At 37.0% G+C, this 27,942-nt stretch overlaps 2 protein-coding genes across 5 annotated transcripts; one reads left to right on the top strand and one right to left on the bottom strand.

Moving 5' to 3' along the window:
* The first annotated feature begins 2,481 nt into the window (after window positions 1–2,481).
* Window positions 2,482–7,620, top strand: LOC111512755 (cathepsin L-like proteinase). The gene is made up of 4 exons (XM_023168904.2): window positions 2,482–2,640; window positions 5,882–6,217; window positions 6,829–7,117; window positions 7,233–7,620. The coding sequence occupies exons 1-4, from the start codon at window positions 2,560–2,562 to the stop codon at window positions 7,508–7,510; spliced, it is 984 nt and encodes a 327-aa protein (XP_023024672.2). The 5' UTR covers window positions 2,482–2,559; the 3' UTR covers window positions 7,511–7,620.
* A 2,624-nt stretch (window positions 7,621–10,244) lies between these two features.
* Window positions 10,245–27,846, bottom strand: LOC111512756 (cathepsin L-like proteinase). Of its 4 annotated transcripts, none has more exons than XM_074172283.1 (5): window positions 27,785–27,804; window positions 27,554–27,644; window positions 25,531–25,866; window positions 25,110–25,398; window positions 10,245–10,618 (listed from the first exon to the last, which is right to left on the bottom strand). In XM_074172283.1, exons 2-5 carry the CDS (start codon window positions 27,632–27,634, stop codon window positions 10,359–10,361), a joined length of 966 nt encoding a protein of 321 aa, XP_074028384.1. In that variant the 5' UTR covers window positions 27,635–27,644; window positions 27,785–27,804; the 3' UTR covers window positions 10,245–10,358. The 4 variants fall into 4 exon arrangements, with proteins under 4 accessions (XP_074028384.1, XP_074028382.1, XP_074028383.1 ...); XM_074172281.1 differs by lacking the exons at window positions 25,110–25,398; window positions 25,531–25,866; window positions 27,554–27,644; window positions 27,785–27,804 and adding exons at window positions 15,145–15,433; window positions 15,991–16,326; window positions 19,176–19,266; window positions 19,412–19,557; XM_074172284.1 differs by lacking the exon at window positions 10,245–10,618 and adding an exon at window positions 19,412–19,781 and having other exon boundaries at window positions 27,785–27,846.
* Window positions 27,847–27,942: the final 96 nt, after the last annotated feature.

Consider the following 27,942-nt stretch of genomic DNA (forward strand, 5'->3'; position numbering starts at 1 on the left):
AGTTACTATTATTATGATGTTTGTCTACGTACTTGAGATTATTGTGGAGCAATACCAATGACAAAGAGAAAAATAGTATAAATTCAGAGTACATTCAAATATAGGAATGATTTCTTTTTGTTGTTCCATTGAGGTGAGTTGATTATCGTTACTTTGACAATAGATTTTGAAATGATTGGTGACCCATATAATCTGCTGGTTTTTTTCCACTATTTTCATAATCCTTCGATAACAACCGTTAGATTTTTTGTTCAGTTAACTAGTTTAGTGACCTCATAATTTTTCTGAAGAAATATTGGTTGGTTAACAGGATAATTTTTTCTTAAAATAAACAATTGTTTTTTGCCGACGTAACGAATTTAAATAAATTCTCTTTCAAGGCTCGAAAACTAGCTTTTTCGTGTTGATAATAGCACTATTTTAAAAACCATCAGACATATTAGATACATATTTAAAAAAACATTGCAAAAAACTACCAAGACAACACCTACACAAAACGACATGAACCAAACGTTTGATGGTTTTTGATATAGTAATATTATCAACACGAAGAAACTAATTTCTGAGCCCTGAAGAATTTAATTAATTTCGAAGAGTTTTTTTTTTGAGAAAAACTTGATCCTTTTACCGGACCAAATTTTCTTCAGTTACATTTTTGTCAGCTGAAAAACGATAATTTTGTAGCTTAGATTTTGAAACTCTGCTGAAAAATAAGTTACTTGAAAAATACTCCAATTTAGCATTCAATTTGTCCCACCTAGCCAATATCGTATATTTGTTGATCATTATACAAATAACATTTCCTGATGATTGCTTTGAAGTTTGGTTAGTAAAAACAAAATTATTAAATTTTCAAGAAAGTTTCGTTATGAACAATATACATAGATACAATTAAATTCTATTACAAATATATCATATACATTAATTGAATTATTATTACTATTTATGAACATTAATATGAAAAGTACAATTGGATCAACTGCTGATATCAATACCTTGTAATGTTGGAGAGCCTTGTAATATATTTGAACTATCTGAGTTGACAATTTCATGGGCATTAATATCCACTTCTTCAAGTAAAGAGGATGATGCTGTAACGCTGGAGCTAGCTGTTGGGATTATTCTTCCAGCAATAGCCTTTTTATAAGAAATATATTGATCGATGTAACCCTCAGCTACTGTTGTAGACTTCCATCCTCCGTGCTTCTTAATATCCGTTATATTTTCTCCTGATTCTGCTAGCAAAGAAGCAGAAGAGCTTCTGAAACAGTAACCTGTATATTCCATTGGTTCCGGGAGGTTCAGAAACTCCGTAGTGGTATAGGTCATTTTCTCAAATGTATTTATATTAACTAGGTTGGCACTGCCTTTGAGTATTTCAAAAAAAACGTTGATGATCTATAACAGAGGGGCTTAATGCAACGTATTTTTTAAAATAGTCAATGTTTTTTCCAACAATGCAAAAAGAAATACCTATTTTCGTTTTTGTATTTGGAATTTGAACAATCAATGATTTATCCATTAATTTAATGTCTTCTATTGATGAATAGCACAACTCTTCACACCGGTAGGCTCCATATATCCCGAAAATAGTAGCAACTATTTGCTTGTATTAACATCATTTTTAACGACACTCAACTTTATCATTGGGAAGTTGCTCCACAAAGTTAACGAGTTACATATTTTTTATTTATCTTCTGGATATGCTAAGAAGACGGTTTCGCTGAAATTTTCTTCGATGTCGTACTACTTTGATGTCGTACTACTCAGCCAATTTTTTTGGTAGCAATTCATTTGAAGGTCTTTTCGCAGCCTCTTCAATATCGTCAGACACACACAACTCCTCACTATTGTTCTTCATTAAGCAAGGCATTAATAACCAGCAACTCGCTACGCTCGTTCCGCAAACTTTTTCACTCACAAAATAGAACCTTACTTTTAACACTCATATCAATTATAGCTAATGCAGGTACAATAACATTTTGTTTTCGTAAATACTCTTCAACGAAGTAGAAGCTTTCATTTATCAAATATTTTTTCAGAGCTATTTTGAAACTGTATATGGTTTCGCATCATTTGGAATTGAATCAAATACTCTGTAGGTCAAAGTACTACTGAAAGGTATATAAAAATCAACTATTGATTTTGTGATTCACGTGAATGGCATACCCACAAAAAAAAATTTGTTGCAGGACAATCCTTTTGTCTATTATTAAATGGCACATAATTAGCTTTTTCGATATTTGAATTCCATTGGTTGGCCCTGAACCAGTCTATCAAATAGAAGAATACCTCATTAAATTCCTCTAATAGAATATCATAAGACCCATTTGTAATTATGAGAGTTGTATAAAAATAGTGGAATGTCAGTGATAATATGATAAAGTGGATGTGAGTGGAATCAAACAAATGCTTGGTTTGTTAGGTTAGGTAATCAAAACTGTTGAACAAATCACGTGAAAATGTGATCATAAGGACTTTCTAAGAGAGCCAGTTTGATTTGTTTGAACGTTTCTCATGATGATTTTTGACTAAAAACTTTTTTTCAGAAAAATCAAAATGAAACTTCTGGCTATTTTCTCAACTGTTTTATTAGCAGTCGCTGCTTCGTCCAATGAAGAGCAATGGATTGCTTTCAAGGTAAACATTTTCCCAACAATCTAGTTCAGTTCCGAAAGTAGAGTGGAAGTAATTCAAACATTCTCATTAGTTTCTAGTATTATATAAAATTATTGTTCATAACATCATGCCTTTTAATGTAAATTCACAATTTAATCATCTCATACCAGTCGTTAAATTATCTGAAAAATATATTCATTTCTCATTTTTGAATATCATTCAATGTGTAATGAAGAAACAATTAATTTGGAGATCAATAAACATAAAAAACCCAGGGAAATTATATATCAATAAATATAACTGGAGTTTTTTCCCAACACCAAACCGTTATTTCAACACCTCGACACGCGTTTCGATCATCAAGAGATGATCTTCAAGAGGAAGATCAAACAGTTTGTTGGAGTGTAAATCTGGGAGAATAGGGTGCATGATAGTAGGGCAAAAAGATAGCTGAGCGCGGCAAAGAGGCCTTTTCTGCTAGCCTCTTGTGGGGCATATAGAACGACGCCAACAGCTGCGCTCAGTGCAATCACCGGAATGGCGCCACTTCAAGTAGAAGGAAGGACCAGATATCAAGAATGGAGAGTGAATGGGATAAGGAAGGTAGAGGACAGAGTGAAAGGAGAAGATAGGATCTGTATCTGTAGAGTAGGGAGGCCTACAGTACTTAGGCCACATGTGACATCTTCCCAAGGAGTTGTCCTTCTAGGTCATCCATCCTGTCCTTTCCAGGAAGGTGGACAGGTCTCTGGGGGACATCTCTTTTATATCGGCAGGTGTAGGCCAAGACTCGCCCAACACACATTCTCTTATTGACGATAACCCGAACATTGGCATAGGACATGCCTGACAGTTTCATCTTCCTGTTCACATATCCTGCATAGAGGTGTGTCAACTAGCCTCATATTGTGGAGGTGTTTCCTTAGTTGACAGTGGTCAGTCAGAAATACTATTGTTGAGCGTAGATTTTTCTTAATCATTGCTATATATTTCTTCGGCGCCAGCTTCCCAGGGTCGCCTAGGGTGATCCTGGCAAGATTGCATCCCTTGATTTCATCCCATCTCTTTAGGGATTCCACAATTGTCGAAGTCATCAGGCCGTAGGTGCCACTGGCTCCTAAAATTCTCAGTCCAGCCGCTTTCATGGCTAAAGAGTCGGCAATGCGATTACCTTCACTCCTGTCGTGCCTTCAACCCACCTCAGGATAATGTTATTATCTACCGAGGCTTTGGCTTAATCTTGGTGGCACTCTAGTATTAGCCCTGAGGTAACACGTTGTCTGTTCAAGGCTAATAGGGTTTGTCCGCTATCAATGCAGATTGTTATGTTTTTGCCAGAAATTCCTTTCCTGGTTTTTTTTGTGGTGATTGAGATACCAGCCAGTTCTGTTTGGACCAGGCTGGTATTTTTTTCCATTGCTCACTTAATCCTTAGGCTTAATGATCTGAAGTATACTCCACATCCTGAGCCTTCTTTGGTTTTTTAGCAGTATGTATATATGCGTATTGCATTTATAGCATCTGGCTCTGTGTTCTGTTTTATTTGTATTTTGTAGAGTTTATTAAACACAAGCCTGGGTTCAACTGCAGCACTGGTTGCCTGCAGCAGAGGTTGCGCAGTAAGCGCTTCTCGCCATAGGCTTCTCAAATGACCCATTCGTGCTTCGAGGTTAACACCAGCCTTGCGCCATCGTAACATGGCCGTAACCTCTTTAACGTACAGGTCCAGAGGGGTTAGACCAGAGAAGATAGGATATTTCTTTGGTTGCAAGGGGAGTTGCTGGAGGAGGTGGATGATGAAAGAATAAGAATGAAGTATACATAGATGCCGAAGCGAGGTTGTAGGATGAAAAAATTTAAATAAGCTGGGCGTATAAAAGGAGAGAGGATGAATGAACTACAGGGAATGAAAGGATCACCGGTCAAAGCAGCGTGAAAGAAGCAGAGCTGATTGCGATTGAGCGAGTGATTAGTATGTGGAGTATAGATAAGAGCCTGAAAGTAGACAGTGATCCTGCTACGGCTGTAGAACGAGTGATAGCAGGGAGAGTGTCGAATAAAAGAGTAGCAATGATTCAGCGGATGATTAGAAGAGGAGCATGAGAGGGTACGTACCCAGGTCACCTGAAGGAAGGACATGATGGCAGTCACACAGGAAACATGAAGGCACACGAAGGGGCCATTAAGGTTAAGGACAAATAGCAGGTCACATGGAATGTGAGAAAGCTGCACAACAAAATAGAGGAGAGGAAACGGATAAAAGAGAGTATCAGAAGAGTATAGCAAAGGTAATGGAAGAGAGGCACGACTGGGTGACTGTTCTACAGGTGGAACAGTCGGATATGGATCATTGGATCTGTTGCGGAAGGCTGCCCAACTTCTCACGAGGCATGGTGATTTTCCGGGATACCTGGCTCGATTCAACCTGGATCTGAAGGTTCCCTGTCCTTGGGACTATGGGGATCCTGAAACGGCAGAGCACGTGATTGATAGATGCATGCACGGAGATAGGATTGTATGGCGAGAGTGAAAGGAAAGGATGAAAAGGTGGGTGATGGAATGATGCTGAGGGACATAAATGAATGTATACGATTCATGAATGAATGAGCGGAGAGTGTGGTGAGGAATGAAAGGAAAGGATAGATGGTAAGCTGCCAGCTCAGAGTGATAGAACGTGGTCTTCTCAGTCAGGGCGGGACATGGATCTGTCAAATTGCGAAGAGCTCCGGAAAAATGTGCCATTGTTCATGTGCTGTTCATTGGGTTACATGGGTTGGGCTTATTGAATGTAGGAAAAGATTCTGTTCTGTGAATTCATTTATTTTCTTCCTTTTACTTATGTTTGTTTATTTTTCAACTACAGTTGAAAGAGAGAATTGTTGTTTTAGTTCGATTTGACATTATCTTATGAAGTATTGTAGTGTATTGGTTGAGAAATGGGGAAAACGGTCTTCTACCCCGCTGATTCATCCCTCCGTATGGCCGACGTTATGCGCCGGTGGAAAAGGAGATTACGGAGGAGTAGGGGTTCCCTTAACAGTGGTGGTGCTGGACAGAGGAAAGATGCCAGTTGAAAGGCCTTCGGGCTAGGACAACGAAGGCAAAGGCATTATTCATGTACCTTGTTGGATATGAATGTTTTAGTTCCTGTATGATTTCATCTCTAAAATATTGGTCCAATATTTGTGACAATATATCTCATATTTGTTCGTGGTATTACCAAATAATTTAATGAAAATAACTTCCAGCAATTGTTTCACAGCAAACTCATGGAAAAACTTACAAAAGCTTGTTGGAAGAAAGAACAAGATTCGGAATATTCCAAAATAACCTGAAGAAAATCAAAGAACACAATGCCAGGTACGACAAAGGAGAAGAGACCTACTTCTTGGGAGTCACTCGTTTTGCTGATTTGACCCCTGAAGAGTTCGGAGATTTCCTGAGGAGACAAATCAAGAACAAACCTCGTTTACATGCCACACCTACCGTATTTCCAGAAGATCTGGAAGTTCCAGATTCCATAGATTGGACCGAGAAAGGAGCAGTTTTGGATATTAAAAATCAACTAGATTGTGGTTCTTGCTGGGCTTTCAGTACTGTAAGTATTTTGTATAGACGCAAAGGGGAACCCGATAACATTTCAATAGATCAAACTATACTATAACAATTTTCAATTGAAGGTGATTCATTAGCAATGTCGTACTTGAAGTGACCAACGGATAATCCTCTTACCAACTCTGCAGAGGCGTACCACTACATACAAAGTATTTAACAAACTGGTTCACCTATTCGCTCATACATCCTATCGATATGCAGAAGCTATCTTGTTGCGGGGGGCAAATTTTATAGAATCATCTTACTTTTCAATTATTTCTAATGGCGATGCATAGCCATTGAAAATGACCCCGGTAAGAATTTAGTTCTAACATTTAACATTGCCGCTGTTAGCTCTCAGTTCAATTTTTATATGAATTACCTTCAATTGAAAATTGTTATACTATAGCCAGCTCTTATCTTCATAGTACTATATCTTATCTCTCTAACAGTGTTAATCCTCATTGTATTGCTACATGAACGTAATTTAGGTTATTAGATTGCCTGATAAACAACAGTGGGGTACCAAACTTCTATATTGAGGTGAAAGTACTTTTGGCATTATCAGCTACTCAACATGGATCGTTTTTTTGTATCATGTTTACTTTTTTCAAGACCGGAGCTTTGGAGGGACAAAATGCCATTCTGAACAATGTGAAGATAGCTTTGAGCGAACAGCAGTTACTCGATTGTTCTTATACGTATGGCAATGGTGACTGTGAGGAAGGAGGTCAAATGTCAAACGCATTCGAATATGTCACAGACTACGGAATAGAAGCAGAGGAGTCTTATCCGTACAAAGGCAAAGACACCGAGTGCCAGTACAATGCCAGCAAAACAATTTTGAAAATTAAAGGATACAAAAATGTGAACGCATCTGAGGAGGAACTCAGAAAAGCCGTTGGTGAGTAGAACTCCATGAGAGAATTGAAAGAAACTCTGCAGTCTTGATTGTAATGGAAGAAATGCTATCGCTTCCTGGTATAGACAGAAACTTGAACTAAATGATATGATTTCAGGAACCATCGGTCCGATATCGATTGCCATGCATGCTAATCCGTTTCAACTTTATATTGGAGGAATATACAAAGGACAAGGCTGTACACATGAACTGAATCATGGTGTACTTGTGGTAGGTTACGGAGAAGTATATAAGTCGTCTGGTAAAACCAAGTTCTGGAGAGTCAAAAACTCATGGGGAAGTAACTGGGGAGAAAACGGGTACTTCAGGATCAAAAGAGATGCTAACAATTTATGTGGTATTGCCGATGATCCCAGTTACCCAGTTCTATACTAGGGATCATAAGGTCATCATTTGTCATCAAAAAACTTGCTTCATTCGAAATTTTCATCAACAAATTATGATATGTAACTGAAAAATAAATACATAGAAGAACCAAAATAGTACACTGTTTTTGATCCCATACTCCAAATATATCATTGGTGAGCTTTGCTAATTATATTACGGTCAGAGCAAAATCCTGATTGAACAACATATAATTTACTCTAAGTTTGGAGCATCCCTTCCAATCGATTTTTCTCTGTTCTTCCGAGTATTTTCGTAATATAGGGTCTTCCATTAAGCACTCCTCATCTTCAAATTTAAGTGCAACAAAGTGTGTGTGAGATACCATCGAAATTTCTTATTCGTTTGATGTACCTTTTCGTGCAATTATGTGTGTAATATAACATAGTTCACATGTCGGCCACGGCTTCTCTAGGTGAGGCGCATACGAATCGTTCGACTTTCCATGACTCTGACGCATAAATCAGGCTGAATTTGGCCGCACAAAAAAGTCTAACGGGATCAAATCACACGATCTTGGTGGCCAGTTCACGTCACCTACATGTGAGATGACCACGCCCTCAAATCGCTCGTTTAGAATACGCAATGTAGCATGTCGTCCTGTCCTGTTGAAACCACATGTCGTTGTTGTGCAGATCATCCTTTATCCGGTCAATCTAGACATTGGAAGGGACATAAATTTACAACAAGCTGCAAACGCGTGTAATTGTTCAAAACATAGTTGAAAATAAGATTTTGAAATTCAGAATGATTGCGATGCCTGGAAAAAAATTTATTCGAGGTCAAAGGTAAAAAAATCTCGAAAAAAATTGATTTTTCGCGATTTTCAGTGAGTTTTATCACATAATAACTCAAATAAAACTTGTAGATCATGAAATTCTCTACAAAAAATGTATCGATACGTTTTCTTCTTAAAACCACCGTTTCTGAGATTCGACGAGTCAAAAAGTTGTAATCGTCATTATATGCATACGTTTCCACGCCACCTATGAGGTAGTGTAGGTACTTGGCGCGTTTTTTTTAACGTGGTTTCCCCAGTAGGCCTATTCCACATGTCTGTTGTGATTCTGCGAAATTGAAAACTTGCATAATAAAATATATCAGGAAGGGTTGGGAATTATAAAAGCGATTGAAATTTAAAAAAATGTAAAAATTCATACATCTGAGTCATAACCTTCAAATACTTCTTCTTGTCGTTCTTCTTCTTGGTCTTCTTCTTCTTCTTGATCTTCTTCTTCTTCTTGATGTTCATCCTGGGTGTAGGTAAACTGCGTCAAGAGTGATGTATTGTACAAGGCCAAAGCAAGGGATCACTGTAGACCACTATTCATCAAGCATCAAATTCTTACGCTTACATGCCTTTCAATTATGGAGACTGTATGCTTGATTCACAACAGACATTTATCGAATGATAACCCATTAAATCCCAGGCACACCAGAAATAACTGCCATATCTCCCTGCCAATACCTCTGGTTTTGGTGAATCATTACTTGAGCGCAAACGCTTGCTAATCTGCTCATTGGGGTTTTGTTCCTCCATCTGATTATGCGTACGCCGCTCAAGAATTTGGTGCAAGGCGGTTTCATAAGGTACCCCGCTCTTCAGGAGACGACTCAGTCGTTTCCTGGCTGCACCACCAAATCTTTTTTTAAGGTTCAGTTATTGGATCAGGAGTTGGTGAGTTGAGAAGCTCTTGCTCCTGAACTGAATTTACAGGAAGGACAGTTGGAGTCGTAAACTCGACTTTTATCTCTTCTGTAGATTCGCTCCTGAATTAAATTTACAGGAAGGTCAGTTGGAGTCGTAAACTCGATATCCATCTCCTCTGTACACTCGCTCCTGAACTGAATTTACAGGAAGGTCAGTTGGAGTCGTAAACTCGACATCCATCTCTTCTGTACACCCGCTCCTGAACTAAATTTACAGGAAGGTCAGTTGGGATCGTAAGCTCGACATGTATCTCCTCTATAGACTCAGCGTCAGAAATAAGTTTACTTTTACTCTGACAATAAAAGTCTTACGAGTAGCTAGGGAAAGAAGGTCAATCACGGCAGAGCCCCGCATTACCGTGACAAGGCGATGCTACGACGAGACGGCGCTAGGTATCTCGAAGGTCCTGTAGACACAGCTGATAGGCTCAGTGTCATTCATCCTCTTGGCACCGATACACACACCTTAGAATTAAGCCATCATTGGGATGCCATTCAGTTAGGTAATAACAGAACCACAAGTGATTCTGTCATTCCCGTATCCAGCGAGGCTACGTAGAAGCAGGCATCCGATGTCTAGTTTGCTCAACCCCCACATCCCAAGTCAATGCACTCGCCAAAAACAGCATGCACATTGGTTCAGGTAGTGAAAGATGAAAAAGAACAGCCAACCTGCCTCTCTCTCTCTAACTACCTAGGTGAAATATTGTATTTGTAAAATCATATTCATTACGTTTTGAACCTTGTGAGAGTACAGTCATCTTGCCAGTTATTTTTTTACAAGAGTTAATATAATTCTTGTGTGTATCGAGTATTCATACTCACGATAAAAAAATAGTGGATCAAAACACTTGGCATATAAAATTTTGAAATAAAATAAACCTATTCAACCAGCGACGAAAGTATTGAAAGGTTCTAAATTACCGGAACACAAGATTCAGAGAATTGTACACTGTTCTCCCACAAAGCAGTGCTTTGTATCGGATTTTTTCCATATTGTTGTAAATAATGCCCGTTCATTATCATGAACGTTTATCATAAATATAACATCATAGAACATTCATCAGAAAAAACCTCGTATAAATAATATTTTGAAGAATATTTCCAACTCGTTGTATACCTGTAGGTCTTAAAGAAGTGGATATGATGCCATAGAAGCAACACCGCATAGGTTGCCAGCATCTCTTGCAAGTTTGAAGTATCCATGATCTCCCCAAGTTTTTCCCCAAGAGTTCCTAATCTTCCAGTACTTCCTACCATTTTCAGAACCATATCCAACAGCGAGAACAGCATGATCAAGGTCTTTGATACACCTAGTAGTTATAACTCCTCCACCGTACAACCGCAAATGTTCTGAACTAACAGCTACTGATATGGGGCCAATGGTACCTGAAGAAAATCAACATTATAGTTCGTTCATGATTTTACTGCGATTAATAAAAACAACTAAGATTTGAAAGAGAGATTCGACTCACGAGACCTAAGACTCTTTTGTTGTTCATACCAAATAGCGTCCCTATTCAGAATTTGCGTGACTTCCTGCTTCCTCTTGCTCTCTCGAACTTACGTCCCTTTGATCTCACCAGAGGTTTAGTGTGGCTGTGAGGAACACCTGGAGCTCGACTAAAGTGTTTCACTGCCTCACGTGAATTAGGCTTGCCTTGTATCAAGACAGTCCTGTTGCCAGTAGGTGATCTGAGAGCTACCTGATCGGAAGTAATAACTCCGCCACCTGCATAGATAGGGAAATTGGAGGCCTGTATATCCTGCTCATGAGAAATTTTTTCAATAAAACCTTGCTTAATTTGGCACCAGTACGACGAGCCAAATAACGGTAGAGTTTTACCAATAATCGAAGATACACATCTTGTGTAGGTTCAGTCCCATTTTCCACACAAAATACTAGAGAAGTTTGGTATCAAGCTTCGAAGGGTGAATAAACGCCTTGGAGTAAGACAATCCTGGAAGATTCTGTCAGAAGTCCATAACTCTTCTTGCCATCCAGGTGTTAAGCACCCTCCTTTGCAAGGGAGGTGCCCAATTTTGGACAGCTGAATTTGAACATTCGGGACATCAGAAAACTGCAATCACCGACAAAAAGTTGACCAAGCGGTGCTAGACGACCGCCGAATTAAAGTTAGAGGGCTAGCAGAGGTTATGAACATGTCAAAATAACGTGCTTGTCACATACTTTCCGGTGTGGTGAATCAACTCAAAGTGCCCTAATATCTTTCTACGATGACTTGATTGAATTTATCGACACAGGCGAGTGTCGCGCTGTAGTTCCATTTGACTTGAGCAGGGCTTTTTACTATGTTGATCATAACAAGCTATTGGGTATTCTGGGTTTCACCTTTTCTCAGTAATAGCTTGCAGTGTGCCTTGCTCAGATTTGACAAAGGTGATGTTTATTCGTTTTTAACATCAGAAATGAGGTTTATCCAGTTGGGAATATCCCAGGGATCTATACTTGGGCCACTCTCATTTCTGTTATATATATATAGACAGGGAAATACCAAATTCTACAGTAACTGCCTATGCAGATGATATTAGCTTGGTGATATCTGCCAGAATAACGAATGAGTCAACACGAAAATGAGAATTTTCTCTGGATAGTGCTTCAAACTATTTCAATACTCACGGCCTGTTCTTCAATGTGGAAAAAACTCGGTTATTCCACTTTCACAACTATCAGAATAAAACCGATGATATTCAGATGATTGTTGATGACTCTATTTTGAGAAACACCCATAGATTCCTAGTTATTCAAACGGATGAGAGTCTTTTTTAGAATGAGCACTGTGATCAACTAGTTTTAAAATTGAGCTCAATTACAAATATTTCCATCTACTTGAGAGATGTTCTCAACATAAACCTACTTATGGCTGTTTACCATGCCCAGGTAGAATCCAAGTGGCGATATGGTGTATGTTTCCCGTGGGTTGGGCTACCTATCGGGCGCGTCCCCAGGAGGCGGATAGGGAAACGGCCAGGGAACTGGAGGCCCTGTCCGGGAAGCTGATGTGGCCTTATGGACGTGGTCGCCGGACTCCTGGTCAGTGGTAGAAATAAGTAGGGTGAGGGGAACTAAAATTCCCCAAAAGCCTTTGCATAACATGCCACCGTGGAGACCAGCCTACCCAAGCTGAGGTGTGAGGAATCGTGGTATGCGCCCAACAGCAAGGGCACTTTCTGTGGCTGGCATCAAGAGCTCCACCTTGAATGAAGGAAAGGAACCGGCTGCCCCAGCAGGAAAGCTCCCTCACTTGTGCGCCTTTACGGAGGGAACCCCAAGAAGGTTAAAGAATCTTCGTAACGACAGTTATGTCGCTGCACCTTCCAAAACCTTCGTGGTGCCACCGTGAGACACCTCAAGGTTGCCAAAGAGAGTGTGTGTCCATCCTGTTCCTGGAAAGGAACAGGACCTACGAGGACAACTCCTCGGGAGGATGTATAGTGGGTCACATGTGGCCTAAGTACTGTGGGTCTACACCCTACTCTACAGATACAGATACAGATGGTGTATGTCTGTGGGATAGCTCCGCAATGGGCAAAAATATATTAATCCAACAAAAAGCTATCCTACGCTGTTTGTTCAACATTCCTAGACAGTATTCATGCCGAAACATTTTCATTATAAACCAAATTTTGACTCTGGTTGGATTATATATATATGGATTTTTGTTTTCACTAACAGAAATGATTTCATTCTCAATAGCGATATTCATGATAAAAACACTCGCTTGAAGCAAATGATACAACGTGAGAGCGGCTAAGTATAAGATAACTCAAAGTGCACCAAAACGTATAGGACATATAATTTACAACTGTTTACCAAATAAATTGAAGTCAATATGTAGCCCTCTGTTGTTTAAAAAAAAAATCTTATTAGTCGGTGGGCTGGGATATGCTTGAAGACAGGCAGTGAACAAATATAAAGAAATGAACTTCAAATGTTCAAGCCAGTCTTGTATATACCTACACAGTAGGTTGAATGGACTGACGCCTATCAGAAAACTACTCATCTGGCTAAGATTCCTGTACTGACGGATATAATAAAACGCCGTCCGTGGCATTAGCCAGGGGAGTAGTTGTTTTCTGATAGGCGTCAGTCCATTCAACCTACTGTGTAGGTATATCCGAGAGTGGCTTGAACATTCAAAGTTCATTCGATGATGACCAGTATCTTGAACTGACGAGTGGCTAAGGAGCCCGAAACCGGTCTACAAGTGTGCCCGTTCCAAAATTGAAGGTCGAAACTTTCAGTTGTATTGCCAATTGCATATACAGGAAATTTTCTGTGGAGATTCCTACACTGACACCTGTCGGATATAATCCAACGCCGTTCGTGGTATTAGCCAGAGGAGTAGTTGTTTTCTGATAGGCGTCAGTCCATCCAACCTACTGTGTAGGTATGTCCGAGACTGGCTTGAACATTCAAAGCTCATTTCTTTATATTTAAAAAAAAAGAAAATGAAATCTTTTCTGTTAAATAGATGTTTGTATACTCTTTGACGAATTTTGAAATACAAAAATGTGATTTACTACTGTGTGTAGCTTTCTTGTTCATTCTTGAATATATATTTTGTTTTTTTGTCCTTTTATTTAAAATAACTATATCCTATACATTTTTTGTCATCTTAAGCAAACAATTGAATTTGAATATTACATCAACATTCGGGCATGAAAAATCTGTTCGGGCGTTGGGTGCCGCGGTTGCTCATGTTAGACCAGAAAATTGTTTCAATGAGCATTTCCAACGCTCTATTGACGCAGTTTAGGCGCAATGAATTCGAATTTTGACGCCGATTAATTACTATAGAAGAAACTTGGATATACCGTTATACGCCCGAAACAAAAATACAGCGAACTGCAGGAGAGAAAATCGACTAACAAAAGAGGAAAAACTCTTTTTTCTGATGGGACAGTAATGGCGACTGTTTTTTGAGAAAGTCATGAAGTTATTTCAAACCATTATTTTCGAAAAGGAATAACCATTACAGCTTGAAAAGCTGGAGGTAGAACTTGCGAAAAAACGGCCACATTTGCAGAAAAAAATCCTGTTTCACCAAGACAACACACCGTCTCACACCTCAGCGGTTGCCATGGCGAAAATCCACGAATTACGGTTCGAACCGCTTGACCATCCGCCTTGCCCACCAGATCTAGCCCCAAGCACCTTTTTTTGCTTCCTCATTATTTTGCAGAGAAAAACGCCGAGTACTATTTGTATGAGTTACAGATATGAGAGCTGGAAAAATCGTGTAGATTCAAAAGGAGACTATGTTGAAAATGAAAAATAATTCTGAAAAAATGTCTTGTATCTTCGTTAGGCTGGAAACTTCTCGGACCACCGTAGTATATAATTGAAAATAACAGCATCCGTATTGGTAGGACGTGAACCTGAATTACGTTTAGCCTATTACTACTAATAATAATAGTAATAATTTATTGCACAAAGGAAACCGGTACAACGTAGATGTATCATAAGCTAACCTTAATAATGTACAACAAAGTGGGAAAATCTGTGAGAAATAAAATTTTTGTATAGGTTGAAGAGATTCAGCGCAATAATTATAAATCGTAGATACGATACACAAGCATTATTACAAATCTTTAGAAATGATGCATAGAAATAAATTTAATGAATTGAAAAATACCAGACAAACAAACAATTGAGGTAAAAATGAATTATATAACTGCTATTTTAGAGAGTAATTTTCAAATATTGACACATGCATGGACAAAGCAAAATATCTCAGAAAATATATATCATGAAGGGGTTTTGTAGATTTTGAAACATACTGGATTATAAGTCTCCAATCTTTCAAATCGAGCAGATTGTTAGAAAGTACAACAGTCAAAATTGCTTCAACTTTATTTTTTAACATCACAGAAGCATCAAAGTCACTCACCTACGGCTTTTTTCAGTTCTACTTCAGAAGCGCGCAATTCTTTAAATCCTTTTATTCTGAGAATAGTTTTTTGGGCATTATACCTGCAGGAACCCACTCTTCCTTGATAAGGATAAGAACTTCCTGCTTCTATTCCCTTGGCTTTGATATATTTGAAAGCGTTCGTCATGAGTCCTCCTTCGTCACAATCACCGTTTCCGTAACTGGAGGAACAGTCAAGAAGTTGTTGTTCGCTCAGAGGAGTCTTCACTTTATGGTGGATAGCGTTCTGCCCTTCCAATGACCCGGTCTGAAATAAGTCGCTTTTTGAGAGAGATTTCACGTAGTGTCATTGATTCCATTGTGGTACTTAGATTTTCAATATTAGCAATATATCATGGTTGAACATTTCTGTGAGAGATATCACAAATCATCAGCTCTCATTGTTCCACAATGGAAAAATGATATGCGCCATAGTTGTTTAAAATATTCAGAACAGTGTCTTTACAGTGTTACGATCTTCGAAAGAATAGCACCTAAAGGCTGACTTTCGACCAAAAGAGGTCAGATGTCAATCTTGCTGAAGTGCCCATCAGTAAGTTGAGAACCACTTGGAGAGCGGGAGTGGATGAATTGGGGTATTAGGTTCTCCTCGCAAACTAGCAGGGGGGGAAGCTTCTACTTCAGGGCACTCAACCCGGGAGGATACATGGGGGGGAAATCATGAGTCATTGGTGAACCATCAGGATGAATATACCTCTGAAGAAGCCAGCCACTCGTGCTGGCGAAACTTTAGGATACAGTTCCAAACCACGATGGCTTTCAAACCCGAACGAAGATCGTAACACTGAAAATTTTACTACTTACGGAACTGAAAGCCCAGCAAGATCCACATTTTCCTTGATCTTTCACTCCCAAATCTGCTCCCTTCTGTGTCCAATCTATAGATTCTGGAGCTTGTAAATTCTCAGAAAAGACGTGAAGGGTGGCGTTCAAATTTGGTCTCGCTCCATTCTGCAGACCAAGCATGTGCCTGAATTCCTCCGCTGTCATGTCAGCGAACTGGTTGACTCCCATGTAGTAGGTTTCTTCGCCTTTGTCGTATTTGGCATTGTGTTCTTCGATTGTTCGCAGATTGTTCTGGAATATCCCGAATCTAGTCCTTTCTTCCAACAGACTCTTGTAGGTTTTGCCATGGGTTTGCTTCAAAAAAAGGAAAATATAAACGACTCTTTCATACACCTAAAATCGATCATGGAAAGAATTTTCCGTTATAGGTTATTTTTTCAGGACAACTTCATTTATGTGTCACATTTTATAGGAATTTCTTTACGGTTAATTTTTTTAATTTAACCAACTTTGAATTACCTTTTGATAAGCAAATAACCGGTCTAGGAATGGGATTAGGAATTGTTGTCTCATCAAAACATTGCACCAGCTCACAAATCCATTATCGCAATGACCAGAATTAACGAATTGAAGTTTGAGAGCTGATGGAAAAAGCAGTTTACAACAGAACGGTAAGTTTTTTGCAACAAAATAATTTGATAAGTTCTTGCCAACACGGATTTAGAAAAAAATTCCAATCGAAACATCATCAACTGATATGATCCAATATATTTTTGATGACATAAACAAAGGATACTATATAGTTGGTATATTTTTTTATCTGAGCCGAGAATTTGAAACAATCAACCCGAAGTATTTAAGTAAAAAGCTCTATAAACTGGGTATAAGAGGGTTAATCAATAAATGGGTTGAATCTTATGTGAGTAATAGGAAAATAGTCGAATAGTCGTTAAAATCAACGGCAATTATCTGGGGACCCCACAGGGAGGGGTGCTTGGACCACTATTATATTTACTTTATGTTAATGAACTACCCGAAAACTTAAAAGAGCGTCGAGTTTTCATGTATGCCGATGACACATAAATCATTGTGACGTCCCCAGATCTAAATGAAATTGAAAATAAAATGAAACTAGTAGTCAATGAATTCGAATGTTGGTGCAGAAACGATCATTTAATAAATAATAAAGATGAAACAACATTTATCCAGTTTTCAAGTAAGTATCACCGCCCTCTCCAAATAAATTTAGGTTTCGAAATAACAGAATATACAAAATTCCTTGGAACACAACTTGAAAACAAATTGTCTGTCTTTGTGCCTTCTTAACAATGAAATAAAATTTTTTGAGACATAATCTCTTGGATATATACTATGGTCTAGTGTATTCTAAGCCTAATATAAATATTACCATTTGGAGGCACTCATCACAAATAAATACAATATTCATAATGCAGAAACGTTTCATTAAACTAATTTTTGATCTCAAATACAGAGAATTTTGTAAGAAGAAATTCAAAGAGAAAAAAATGTTCACATTACTATGTATTTATCTTCACAAAATATTAAGCTACGTTCATGTACATCAACATTTGCTAACAAGAAATGAGGAAATTCACTCTTATCAAACGAGACGGAGAAACGACTTCCATGAGGTAAAAGTAAACCGTAATGAGTACAAAGGCATCAGAAATTAAAAAATTTTTCTCAAATTCAAGAAAAATGTCAGACTTTTTGGTAACAAGTTGTTTTTATTCCCTGGAAGAGTATGAAAATTATATTTTTGTGTAACATGTTTCGTTATTGATATAAGTGATATTGAATAAAATATGTTTTGTAAAATGAGACGTGTCATATATACATACATTTTTCTATCAAAAATGTATTAATTTGATTTGATTTGATTTGATGATAGTGATATTAAATAAAATATGTTTTGTAAAATGAGACGTGTCATATATACATACATTTTTCTATCAAAAATGATTAAATTTGATTTGATTTGATTTGATTTGATGATAGTGATATTAAATAAAATATGTTTTGTAAAATGAGACGTGTCATATATACATACATTTTTCTATCAAAAATGATTAAATCTGATTTGATTTGATTTGATTTGATTTGATTTGATTTGATTTGATTTGATTTGATTTGATTTGATTTGATTTGATTTGATTTGATTTGATTTGATTTGATTTGATTTGATTTGATTTGATTTGATTTGATTTGATTTGATTTGATTTGATTTGATTTGATTTGATTTGATTTGATTTGATTTGATTTGATTTGATTTGATTTGATTTGATTTGATTTGATTTGATTTGATTTGATTTGATTTGATTTGATTTGATTTGATTTGATTTGATTTGATTTGATTTGATTTGATTTGATTTGATTTGATTTGATTTGATTTGATTTGATTTGATTTGATTTGATTTGATTTGATTTGATTTGATTTGATTTGATTTGATTTGATTTGATTTGATTTGATTTGATTTGATTTGATTTGATTTGATTTGATTTGATTTGATTTGATTTGATTTGATTTGATTTGATTTGATTTGATTTGATTTGATTTGATTTGATTTGATTTGATTTGATTTGATTTGATTTGATTTGATTTGATTTGATTTGATTTGATTTGATTTGATTTGATTTGATTTGATTTGATTTGATTTGATTTGATTTGATTTGATTTGATTTGATTTGATTTGATTTGATTTGATTTGATCATTTCCTATTACAAAGTTCGAAAAAATGGATCAGTGACAAAGGTTTTCCAACTATGAAGAATTGATATCGGCAGTTGATGATTGTTTTGAGAAGCAAGATTCTCAATAAAAAATTGAACTTATGAAAGTAAGAAAACTGTAAAAAAAAGTGTATAAAGATGCAAAAAGGTCATGTTGAAAAATAAATGCATTTTTTAAAGGATTTTTGTGTTTTTTTCGTTGGGCCAAGTATTTGTGGGACCACTCCGTACGTATAATTCAATATTTTAGTATATACGCAATTGGACTGGTTTTTTTTGTCTATTATATTTATCCAGCAAAGCATTAAGGTTATATCAACTCAACAAGGTCCTATCCGTTTGAGAAAAATCATTATCGTTTGGAAAACCCGCTGAAATTTACTCCAGAAGTCAGTTTTCCACTGAACTCATGGAATTTGCCAGTGAACTTTTGAACGAGAAGTATCATTACCTTGAAAGCCACCCATTGGTCCTTGTCAGTAGAAGCATTGACTGTCACCAGGATAGCTGCGATGAGAGCAAATAGTTTCATTTTGTTTTTTCTGTAAGTAAAAAATAATTCACTAAAATCTTTGATTCACTTCAAAAAGACTCATGATCAATTTTCGATTCAGTTTAGAATTGTTTTCAATCATCAAGTTTTGCGAATAGTATCAAGAAAAAGTCAATTCAAAATTTTCAACTCACCTAAGAACAGCAAGATGAAACTGTACTCAAACGATGGGAAACTCGCGAATTTATACTGTTTTTTTGAAATGATGGGATCAACTCAATCAACATTATCAGAATAATGAACATATCAATCATGTCACACAGTAGCAGTTGGATTATTGTCGATGAAATATATGAGATAATTCATTGTCATACAGTACAATACTTTGTTTTTATTGCTCAACTAAAAACTCCTCGATGGTGTACATTTTGACCATGCGGAGGTGAAACTGGCAATTCTGGAAGAATCAGGAGATAGATAGACTCCCAACGTTGGTTCCCGTTCCAGTTTGTGGAAGGTAATGCCATATCCAGGAGGAGTTACTTCTAGCATATCCGAATTCTCCTGTAAATGTCCTTCAGCAATAACATACCTTCCTCTCTAGCAGATATCCTAATAGCACGCAACATCCTTTGGACGTCCCATTTAGGTCTATTTCTAGTCGAGATGTCCTTGGACTATAAATGTACGTCGCGTGGATGCCAAATATTGGACGATGATAGGACGTACGCCACGAACGTCCATTTTTTGTCCAATTTATGTTTAATGTACAAATGAGGTCCGTCAAAGGACGTTTTTAAAGCGTTCTTGATGGATACGACAGAGACTGATTATAGAATAACAAAACAAAAGTTCATGCTTTTTTATTATACAGGGTGTAACTAAATAAGTGTAAAACATTCAAGGTGGTGATTACTCATCGAAAAATCGAAAAAAGATAGGATCTTTCATATAAAGAAATTTCATTTGAGCATCCCTTGTTAAGATACAGCCCCTTAAAGGGGGTACATAAAATTTGTATAACAATTTTTTTCACAAGCACTGAAAAAGTTACAATATTGAAATCAACCTGACGTTTTGTACAACCAAAAAGACACTTAGCCAGAAATTTATTTGATTTACCCTATGGTTGTAAGGGGTGGAAAACGCAACCCCTAAAATTTATTTCCAATGTTTTGTCTTATTATTTGTTTACCATTTAAAAATTTATTTCCGATAGCCTGTTTTATTCTAAACAAAAAATGTCTTTTGAGTTTTTTGCCCAAAATAAACCAGTTCGCAGTGAAACATTATTTTAGGAACAACTACAGAGATACATCGTCATAAATGCGAAAATACGAAACTAATCTATCTAGTACGTCGCTATTAGCGATAGTGACAATTAAATTGGTATGCCGCTGTCAGTTTGTGAATTTTCGAAATTGAATTAATACTAATTGTGTGTTGTTCTGCTTTTAATTTGTTACTTTAATAATTCTCTTGTTATTAAAATAGCATACACAAATGAGGAAATGGCTGATATGTATTACATTTACGGTCTAACACATTCCCAGTTTACGGGAATGTGTTCGCTATCGAGAAGTACGACACCACAGCTTGAAGAAGTAGTACTTAATTTGATTGAAGAACAACTTACTACCAGTACTAGAAAGATTGCTTTCCAGCTAAATGTTGATCATATGATGGTATTTTGGATTTTAAAGGAACAACTTTCATACCCTTACAGGCACTGTTACCGCGAGACTTTCCGAACCGTCTTGAATTTTGCAATTGGATGCTGGAAATGATTAGAAGAAATTGTGACTTTCTGAAGACGATAGAATTCACAGACGAATGTAGTTTTTCTCGGGACAATATTATTAATTTTCATAATTACCACATATGGGCTGATGAAAACCCTCATGTTATTGTCGAAACTAACCATCAAGAACAGTTTTCTGGATGGACTCCAATTCGAACATTTATTGCCCCATTAATTTTTTTGTGTATATAAATTACTTCATTTCAATTTCCATTGCAATTACAGTGTTCGTTATGGATGTTATTATTGCTATCATTTATTTTTCTGCTCATAAAATCACATGTGATATATTTTAGAAGTAGATATGTTTCAGATAATCATGAAAGGTTTTCTAATTGGAAGTTCATTCCAGCAAACGCTAGCAATTGAAAAAAAATATGAATAGGTACCTAAAAATGAAAAAAAAAACTCTCGAATAACTTTACGGTACATATGAAGACGTGAAAGTTGCTATTGTGTTTTTATTCAACTCATTCAACCAATTTCCAGGGCCGTAATTTAAAAGGAAATAATTCACACAATTATAATGGAATATTACCGAAACATCGCGAAATATAAAATTGAATACAATTTGTCAGTATGAAGTGAACGTCGACGATACAAAAACTATAGGCCCGTATTTAAAAATTCAAAGATGGAGGTGGCCCAAGTCAGATGACACCCTATATGAAAGATTCATGAACATATTTATATGAAGTGCCAAGGGCAAAATGTGGACAGATTTTCAATATGTCTGCGAATAAAGAAGATATAGGCAAAAAAACAATTTGGGATTTTTTGGTTTTTCCTGTATATCTCCAGAACCAGAAGAGCTTTATTTGATTTTTTCACATCATTGAATAGGCCTCTGAAGTACGCAACTTTGCCACAATTCAACCGACACTTTATCTCTTATCGTTTACGAGATCCCCATGTTCAGAAACGAATTTGAATAGCCCTGAAATTTTGGCCCAGTTCGTCAAAACTTAATTACATAATAACTTGTAATGCTCCCATTCAATTTTTAGTTTCTTATCGTGTTCTACACTCCCGAAAACATATACATCGGCACCTCAGTTGTATGGGTGATCAAAAGTAGAAAATAATATGATTTTAGGACGCCATCTTGAATATCCCACTTTCGGCTAGGATTTCGACTTGATAAATGGTATTTCCGGATTCAGCGAGGTCAAAATAGAGGGTAAACGTCATTTATCCAATTGTTACATGAAATGATCCTAGGATTTGGCTTTTCGCAAAGCAAGCCCCGACCAGGTGGCATAAATGAAGTCTTCATGGCTCCAACCTCCAGCAAACGAATCAAATCTAAATATTTTGCAAAGACACACTATCTTTTCCAATTTTTCTAAACGAAACACAAGCACTTCAAAAGAATCCTCAAGGCGCCCTCACAGTGGTTCCTGTGGGGAAGCAGCGGTTTATGTTGAATTTGAATCGCTTGTTTCTGTCACTGACCAGGTGTTCGGCGACCCCGTCTGTAAGGCCACATTGGCTTTCCGAACAGGGCTCCCAGTCCCACGGCCGTTCCCCACCACCTGAGAACGCGCCTGATAGGTAGCCCACCTCACACAAAGGAGTGCTTTGTATCGGATTTTTTCTTCATATGTTGCTGAGAAGCTAATTCGGCTTCAGATGTCTACATGATTATTTTCAGTTTCTGTTTTCGAGATCTATCCTCTGTAAAAATTCAAATTCGTATGCACAATTTCTTTATTATCATGAACCTTTATCATGAATATAACATTATAGAAATTCCATCAGAAAAAACCTTGTATAAATAATATTTTGGAGAATATTTCCAACTCCAAGATTTGAAAGAAATATTCGACTCTTTTGTTGTTCATACCAAATAGCGTCGTTGAAGATCATGGTCTGGGAAGTTTCTGACCTCAACATGAAGATGGCAGCACTGTTGACAGTTTTAGCCACTTTTGAGTAAATTGATGTGATTGTTTTAATGAAAATGGACAAAATCGACGTGCTGTCATTGAATAATTGTTTTTGAAAGGGAATACGCCTATGCAAATGAAAGACGAGTTAGATGAGCACCGACATTCACCACACCACAGTGAAATTTTGGGCATCTGAATTGAAACGTGACCGTTGTAGCTTGGGAGAAGATAAACGTTCGGGAATTCCAAAACCTACAACTACTGACGATAACATCGGCTAAATTCACCAAATAGTATTAGACAACGCCGAATTAAAGTGGGAAAGATTGTTAAAATGTCAAAAGAACGTGTTTGTCACAAATGAAATCAACATTCAGGTATGAGAAAGCTGTCCGCGTATTGAATACCGCGTTTGCTTACGTTAGATCAAAAACGTGTTCGAATGAACATTTTCCACGCTCTATTGACGCAGTTTAGGTGCGAAAAGTCCGAGTTTCTCGCCGTATAATTATTATAGATGAAATTCGAATACACAATTATATGCCTGAAACAAAAATACAGTCCAAACAGTGGACTGAATTTTTTTCCGCTGGCAGAGTGATTGGGGCCGTTTTTGTGATAGTTATGAAGTTGTTCCAATCGATTTCATACAGAACCATCACACGAGCAAACTATCCACGAATTACGGTTTGAGCTGCTTGACCATCCTCCTTACTCCCGGATCTAGCCCCAAGCGACTTCTTTTTCTGTCCTCATCTAGAAATTGCGCCCAAAGAACAGAAATTTCTCTGTCAAACGAAGAGGCAATCCCTTTCGTGAACAATTAGTTTGCGGAGAAAAGCGCTCAGAACTATTTGGACAGGTTACAGAGATAAGAGCAACGCTGGGAGAAGTGTGTATAGTCAAAAGAAGATTATGTCTTTGTTATGTCAAAAACTATCCAGACCACAGTAGTATATGATTGATAATAACAACACTCATTGATCTGGATTGGTGAATAACTCAAAATATGTTTGGAAACATTAGAATAAAAAAAAAATTGGTTCATCATCCTTATGCTAACTTATTATAATTACTACTAGAATAAATGTTCTTATTCGTTACATTAGTCAAAACAAGACTCCTTTGCTTTCTGAATGAAAACAAAATAATAAGTGATTGCCAGTTTGGTTTCCAAAAGCAAAAAAACCACTTCCGATGCCATATCTTCATTTCTTTACAATGTTTATTTCAACATAAATGACAAAGAAACAGTGGCTGCGGTCTTCTGTGATATAGCCAAAGCATTGGATTGTGTGAATCATCAAATTTTTTTACGGAAACTCAGTAGATACGGTATAACTGGAATAAGTCTCAAATGGTTTGTGTCATACCCAGATGGTCAAAACCACTTCATACTCAAATGAAGGTAAAATTACTTGCGGCGTCCCACAAGGTTAGATACTGGGCCCACTTTCATTCTTAATTTACATTAAAGACCTATCATCTTTATGTATGACGTTATTGAGAATGACACCACGAAAGTGAAGGACTGGTTTGACTCAACTCTCTTGAGTTTGAATTTATCAAAAACAAAAGTAGTGTCCTATCGTTGCCAGATTCCAGCCGTACATCTAAATAATATTCAAATTGACAACATACCAACTTCCAAATTCCTTGGCTTGTTCATTGACGATAATTTAAAATTCAACAAACATGTAGCTACTTTAAAATCGAAGCTCTCCTCTGGATGTTATGCAGTACGAGTAACTGCATTTGAGCTCGGATCTGCAGAAGCTAAAATGGTTTATCATTCCCTTTTTGAATCCCATCTTCGTTATGGTATTTGCTTTTGGGGTGTGTTCTACCACATGCCTTCAATCAGTATTACAAAAACGTGCAATACGATGCATATGCAAAGCTAAGCCTAGGGACTCTTGTCGGCCCTTTTTGCCTCTAACAGAATCCTAACTGTGGTCTCCTTATTTATATATGAGAGAATCTGCCTTCTCTTTAAAAATAGAGTATTGTTCAACAACTTGGACGCGCCAATGTATCAAACCAGGCAAAGATTCAGCTTTAAAGGAACCCGAATTATGAAACTTTTCGTTTACTACTTGGTTATATATCTCCCCTTTTTCAAATCGAGGAGATTGATAGAAAAGACAATTTGCTTGAACTTTTTGTCTTCAACGTCACAGAATCATTGGAGTCACGTACCTACGGCTTTCTTCAGCTGCATTTCAGACGCGCGCAATTCTTTGAATCCTTTTATTTTGAGAATAGTTTTGCTGGCATCATACTTGCAGGTAGCCTTTCTGTCGAAATAAGGATAGGAACTGTTAGATTCTATTCCCTTATCTTTGATATAGTTGAAAGCATTCGTTATAAATCCACCTTCTTCACAATTACGGTTTCCGTAACTTTCGGAACAGTCGAGCAGTTGTTTTTCGCTCAGAGGGATCTTCACTTTATGCTGGATAGCGTTCTGACCTTCCAATGACCCGATCTGAAATATATCACGAATCATCAGCTCTCATTGTTCCATAATGGAGAAATGATATACGCTGAAGTTGTTGAAATTTTTTTAAATTAATAGTTTTCACAGTGTAATCAACTCAATTTGTTTGAATTTACTCACGACACTGAAAGCCCAGCAAGATCCACAATGTCCTTGGTCTTTCACACCCAAATCTGCTCCCTCCTGTGTCCAATCTACAAATTTTGGAGCTTCCAATTCTTCAGGAAAGACGTGAAGGGTGGCGTTCAAATTTGGTCTCGCTTCAGCCTGCAGTCCAAGCATATGCTTGAATTCTTCTACTGTCATGTCAGCAAACCGGTTAACTCCCATGTAATAGGTTTCTTCGCCCTTTTCGTATTTGGCGTTGTGTTTTTCGATTGTTCGCAGATTGTTCTGAAATATCCCGAATCTAGTTCTTTCTTCCAACAGACTCTTGTAAGTTTTGCCATGGGTTTGCTTAAAAAAAAGGAAAATATAACTAACTCTTACATACACCCAAAGTCGATAATGTTGCTGGAAGAAGACCGGCAAAAACCACCCGTTATAAGTTAGGTTTTTAGGGCAACCTTATTGAAGTGTCCCATTTCATCGACATTTCCTCACGCTCATTTTTTTTTAATCCAACCAACTTTGTATTATTTACGAACTCTGCTTTTTCTATACTGCAGTGTTGTAAACCTGGAACGGTTTCATCGTTATTTTTATATACATGTATCCCACTTTACACGCTCATTTACTCCTACGCCAGAAAAAAAGACTATCAAAATTGCGCTAACCTCCTGTTTTTCAAGAATAAAAAATTAAAGATCCCACCCAGGAAAACTATCCCCCAAAACGAAATACTGCCCTTGATCCACCTTCAAACTCCCAAGTTTTCGAACCTTCTCAAAATTCACGCAGACTCACTTCCCAAAAAACTTTTGCACGACACTAAGACCGCTGCCTCAGGCGAAGAGCTCCCAGAACTCTCTGTTTTTTCTCCTTTCAAGAGCCAGGAAGAAATCACGGATTCATCGTTTCCCCGTCTCTCAAACCGTTCTTTCTAACAGTCGCCCACGTGCAACGGAGGCCATCAGAAAAACCTATTCAGCTAAATTGACAAAACTTTCAGTGATGGGATATTGATATGCCCATATTTATATCATGAGCTACGTGACAAATATATCTCACTGTGCATCTTTTCAAAACACAACGATGAATAATGTATATATAAACAGTCTCGCTCCCTCGGCCATAATTTTACATTGTATGAGAGACAGATCCGGCGTTTGAAGAAATTCATAATTCAAGAAATATCTTTCTTCCCGAAGTTAGAATATACATATAGACTATCAATATCAGTTCGTTTATTCATTGAATGTTCTTCGTTATTGATATATATCAATTCCAAAAATATTCTTTTAGTTGTATTGGTTTCTCTATCTAACATATTTGGGTTTTCAAAATTCACTTTATGATCCTCCGAATTAACATGTTCCGTTAATGCACAAGAATTAACATTTCGTCTACAGTCGCTCTTATGGGAAGTGATGTGACAACTTAGAGGTCTAGATGTTTGTCCTATATATGTTTTAGAACAATCCATACAAGTTCTATAGTTATATATAGTCACATACCCATATAGTTATTCCAGTCACCAAAATTCAGGTACTCATTTCAAGTTAAGGACCGTCAGTTATTACCTATGGTAGTGTATAGATACATGAGGGTTAACAATGTTGATTATTTCAGTTTATTATTTGAAAAATGTCCTTATAGGAGTAAACTGTAGTAACGTTAGTTACAAATACAAGTGGTTTATAAACATACAGCTTGTCAAATCTAGGAAGATAATTCAGTATTCTCTTTGTTTTTCTCTAGTGAACGGCAACAAATATGTTGCCGAGAAAGAGAAGCTTTATCTATCATTTTTCATGATAATTTCCTACCACGAAGTAGTAATACTGGCTTGTATTGTCTATTATATTTATCCAGATAATGTTTTTTCAGTAAATCATAAAGGTTTTATTAACTCAACATGGCCCTATCCATCTGAAAAAAATCATTATCGTTTCAAAAGCTCGATGACATTTTCTCTAGGAATAAGTTTTCCACTGAACTCATGGAATTTGCAAGTGAACTTTTGAACGAGAAGTATCATTACCTTGAAAGCCACCCATTGGTCCTTGTCAGTAGAAGCATTGACTGTCACCAGGACAGCTGCGATGAGTGCAAATAGTTTCATTTTGTTTTTCCTGTAAGTAAAAAATCATTCACTAAAAGTTTTATTCACTTCGAAAGACTCGTGATCAATTGTTGATTGAGTTTCGAATTGATTTCAATCATCAAGTTTCACGAATAGTTTCGAGAAGACTGTTCAAAATTCACAACTCACCTTGAGAACAGCAAGATGAAACTGTATTCAAACGTTGGAAAAATCACGAATTTATACTGTTATTTCAAGATGATTGAGATGATTATATCAATTCTATTAACATTATCTAAATAATAGTCATATCAGTCAGGTCATAATGCAAATTTTTGCATAAAAAA

The sequence above is a fragment of the Leptinotarsa decemlineata genome, unplaced genomic scaffold (assembly GCF_025532065.1).
Source record: "Leptinotarsa decemlineata unplaced genomic scaffold, Ldec_3_MD MMD2_P_RNA_scaffold_12, whole genome shotgun sequence".
Lineage (NCBI taxonomy): Eukaryota > Metazoa > Arthropoda > Insecta > Coleoptera > Chrysomelidae > Leptinotarsa > Leptinotarsa decemlineata.

Coding starts and splice junctions, on each gene's coding strand:
- LOC111512755 (XM_023168904.2), top strand. CDS start 2,560: ATGAAACTTCTGGCTATTTTCTCAACTGTTTTATTAGCAGTCGCTGCT. Junction 6,218..6,828: donor CTTGCTGGGCTTTCAGTACT/GTAAGTATTTTG, acceptor ACTTTTTTCAAG/ACCGGAGCTTTGGAGGGACA. Junction 7,118..7,232: donor GGAACTCAGAAAAGCCGTTG/GTGAGTAGAACT, acceptor ATATGATTTCAG/GAACCATCGGTCCGATATCG.
- LOC111512756 (XM_074172283.1), bottom strand. CDS start 27,634: ATGAAACTATTTGCACTCATCGCAGCTGTCCTGGTGACAGTCAATGCT. Junction 25,867..27,553: donor ACCAATGGGTGGCTTTCAAG/GTAATGATACTT, acceptor CTTTTTTTTAAG/CAAACCCATGGCAAAACTTA. Junction 25,399..25,530: donor CTTGCTGGGCTTTCAGTGTC/GTGAGTAAATTC, acceptor GATATATTTCAG/ATCGGGTCATTGGAAGGTCA.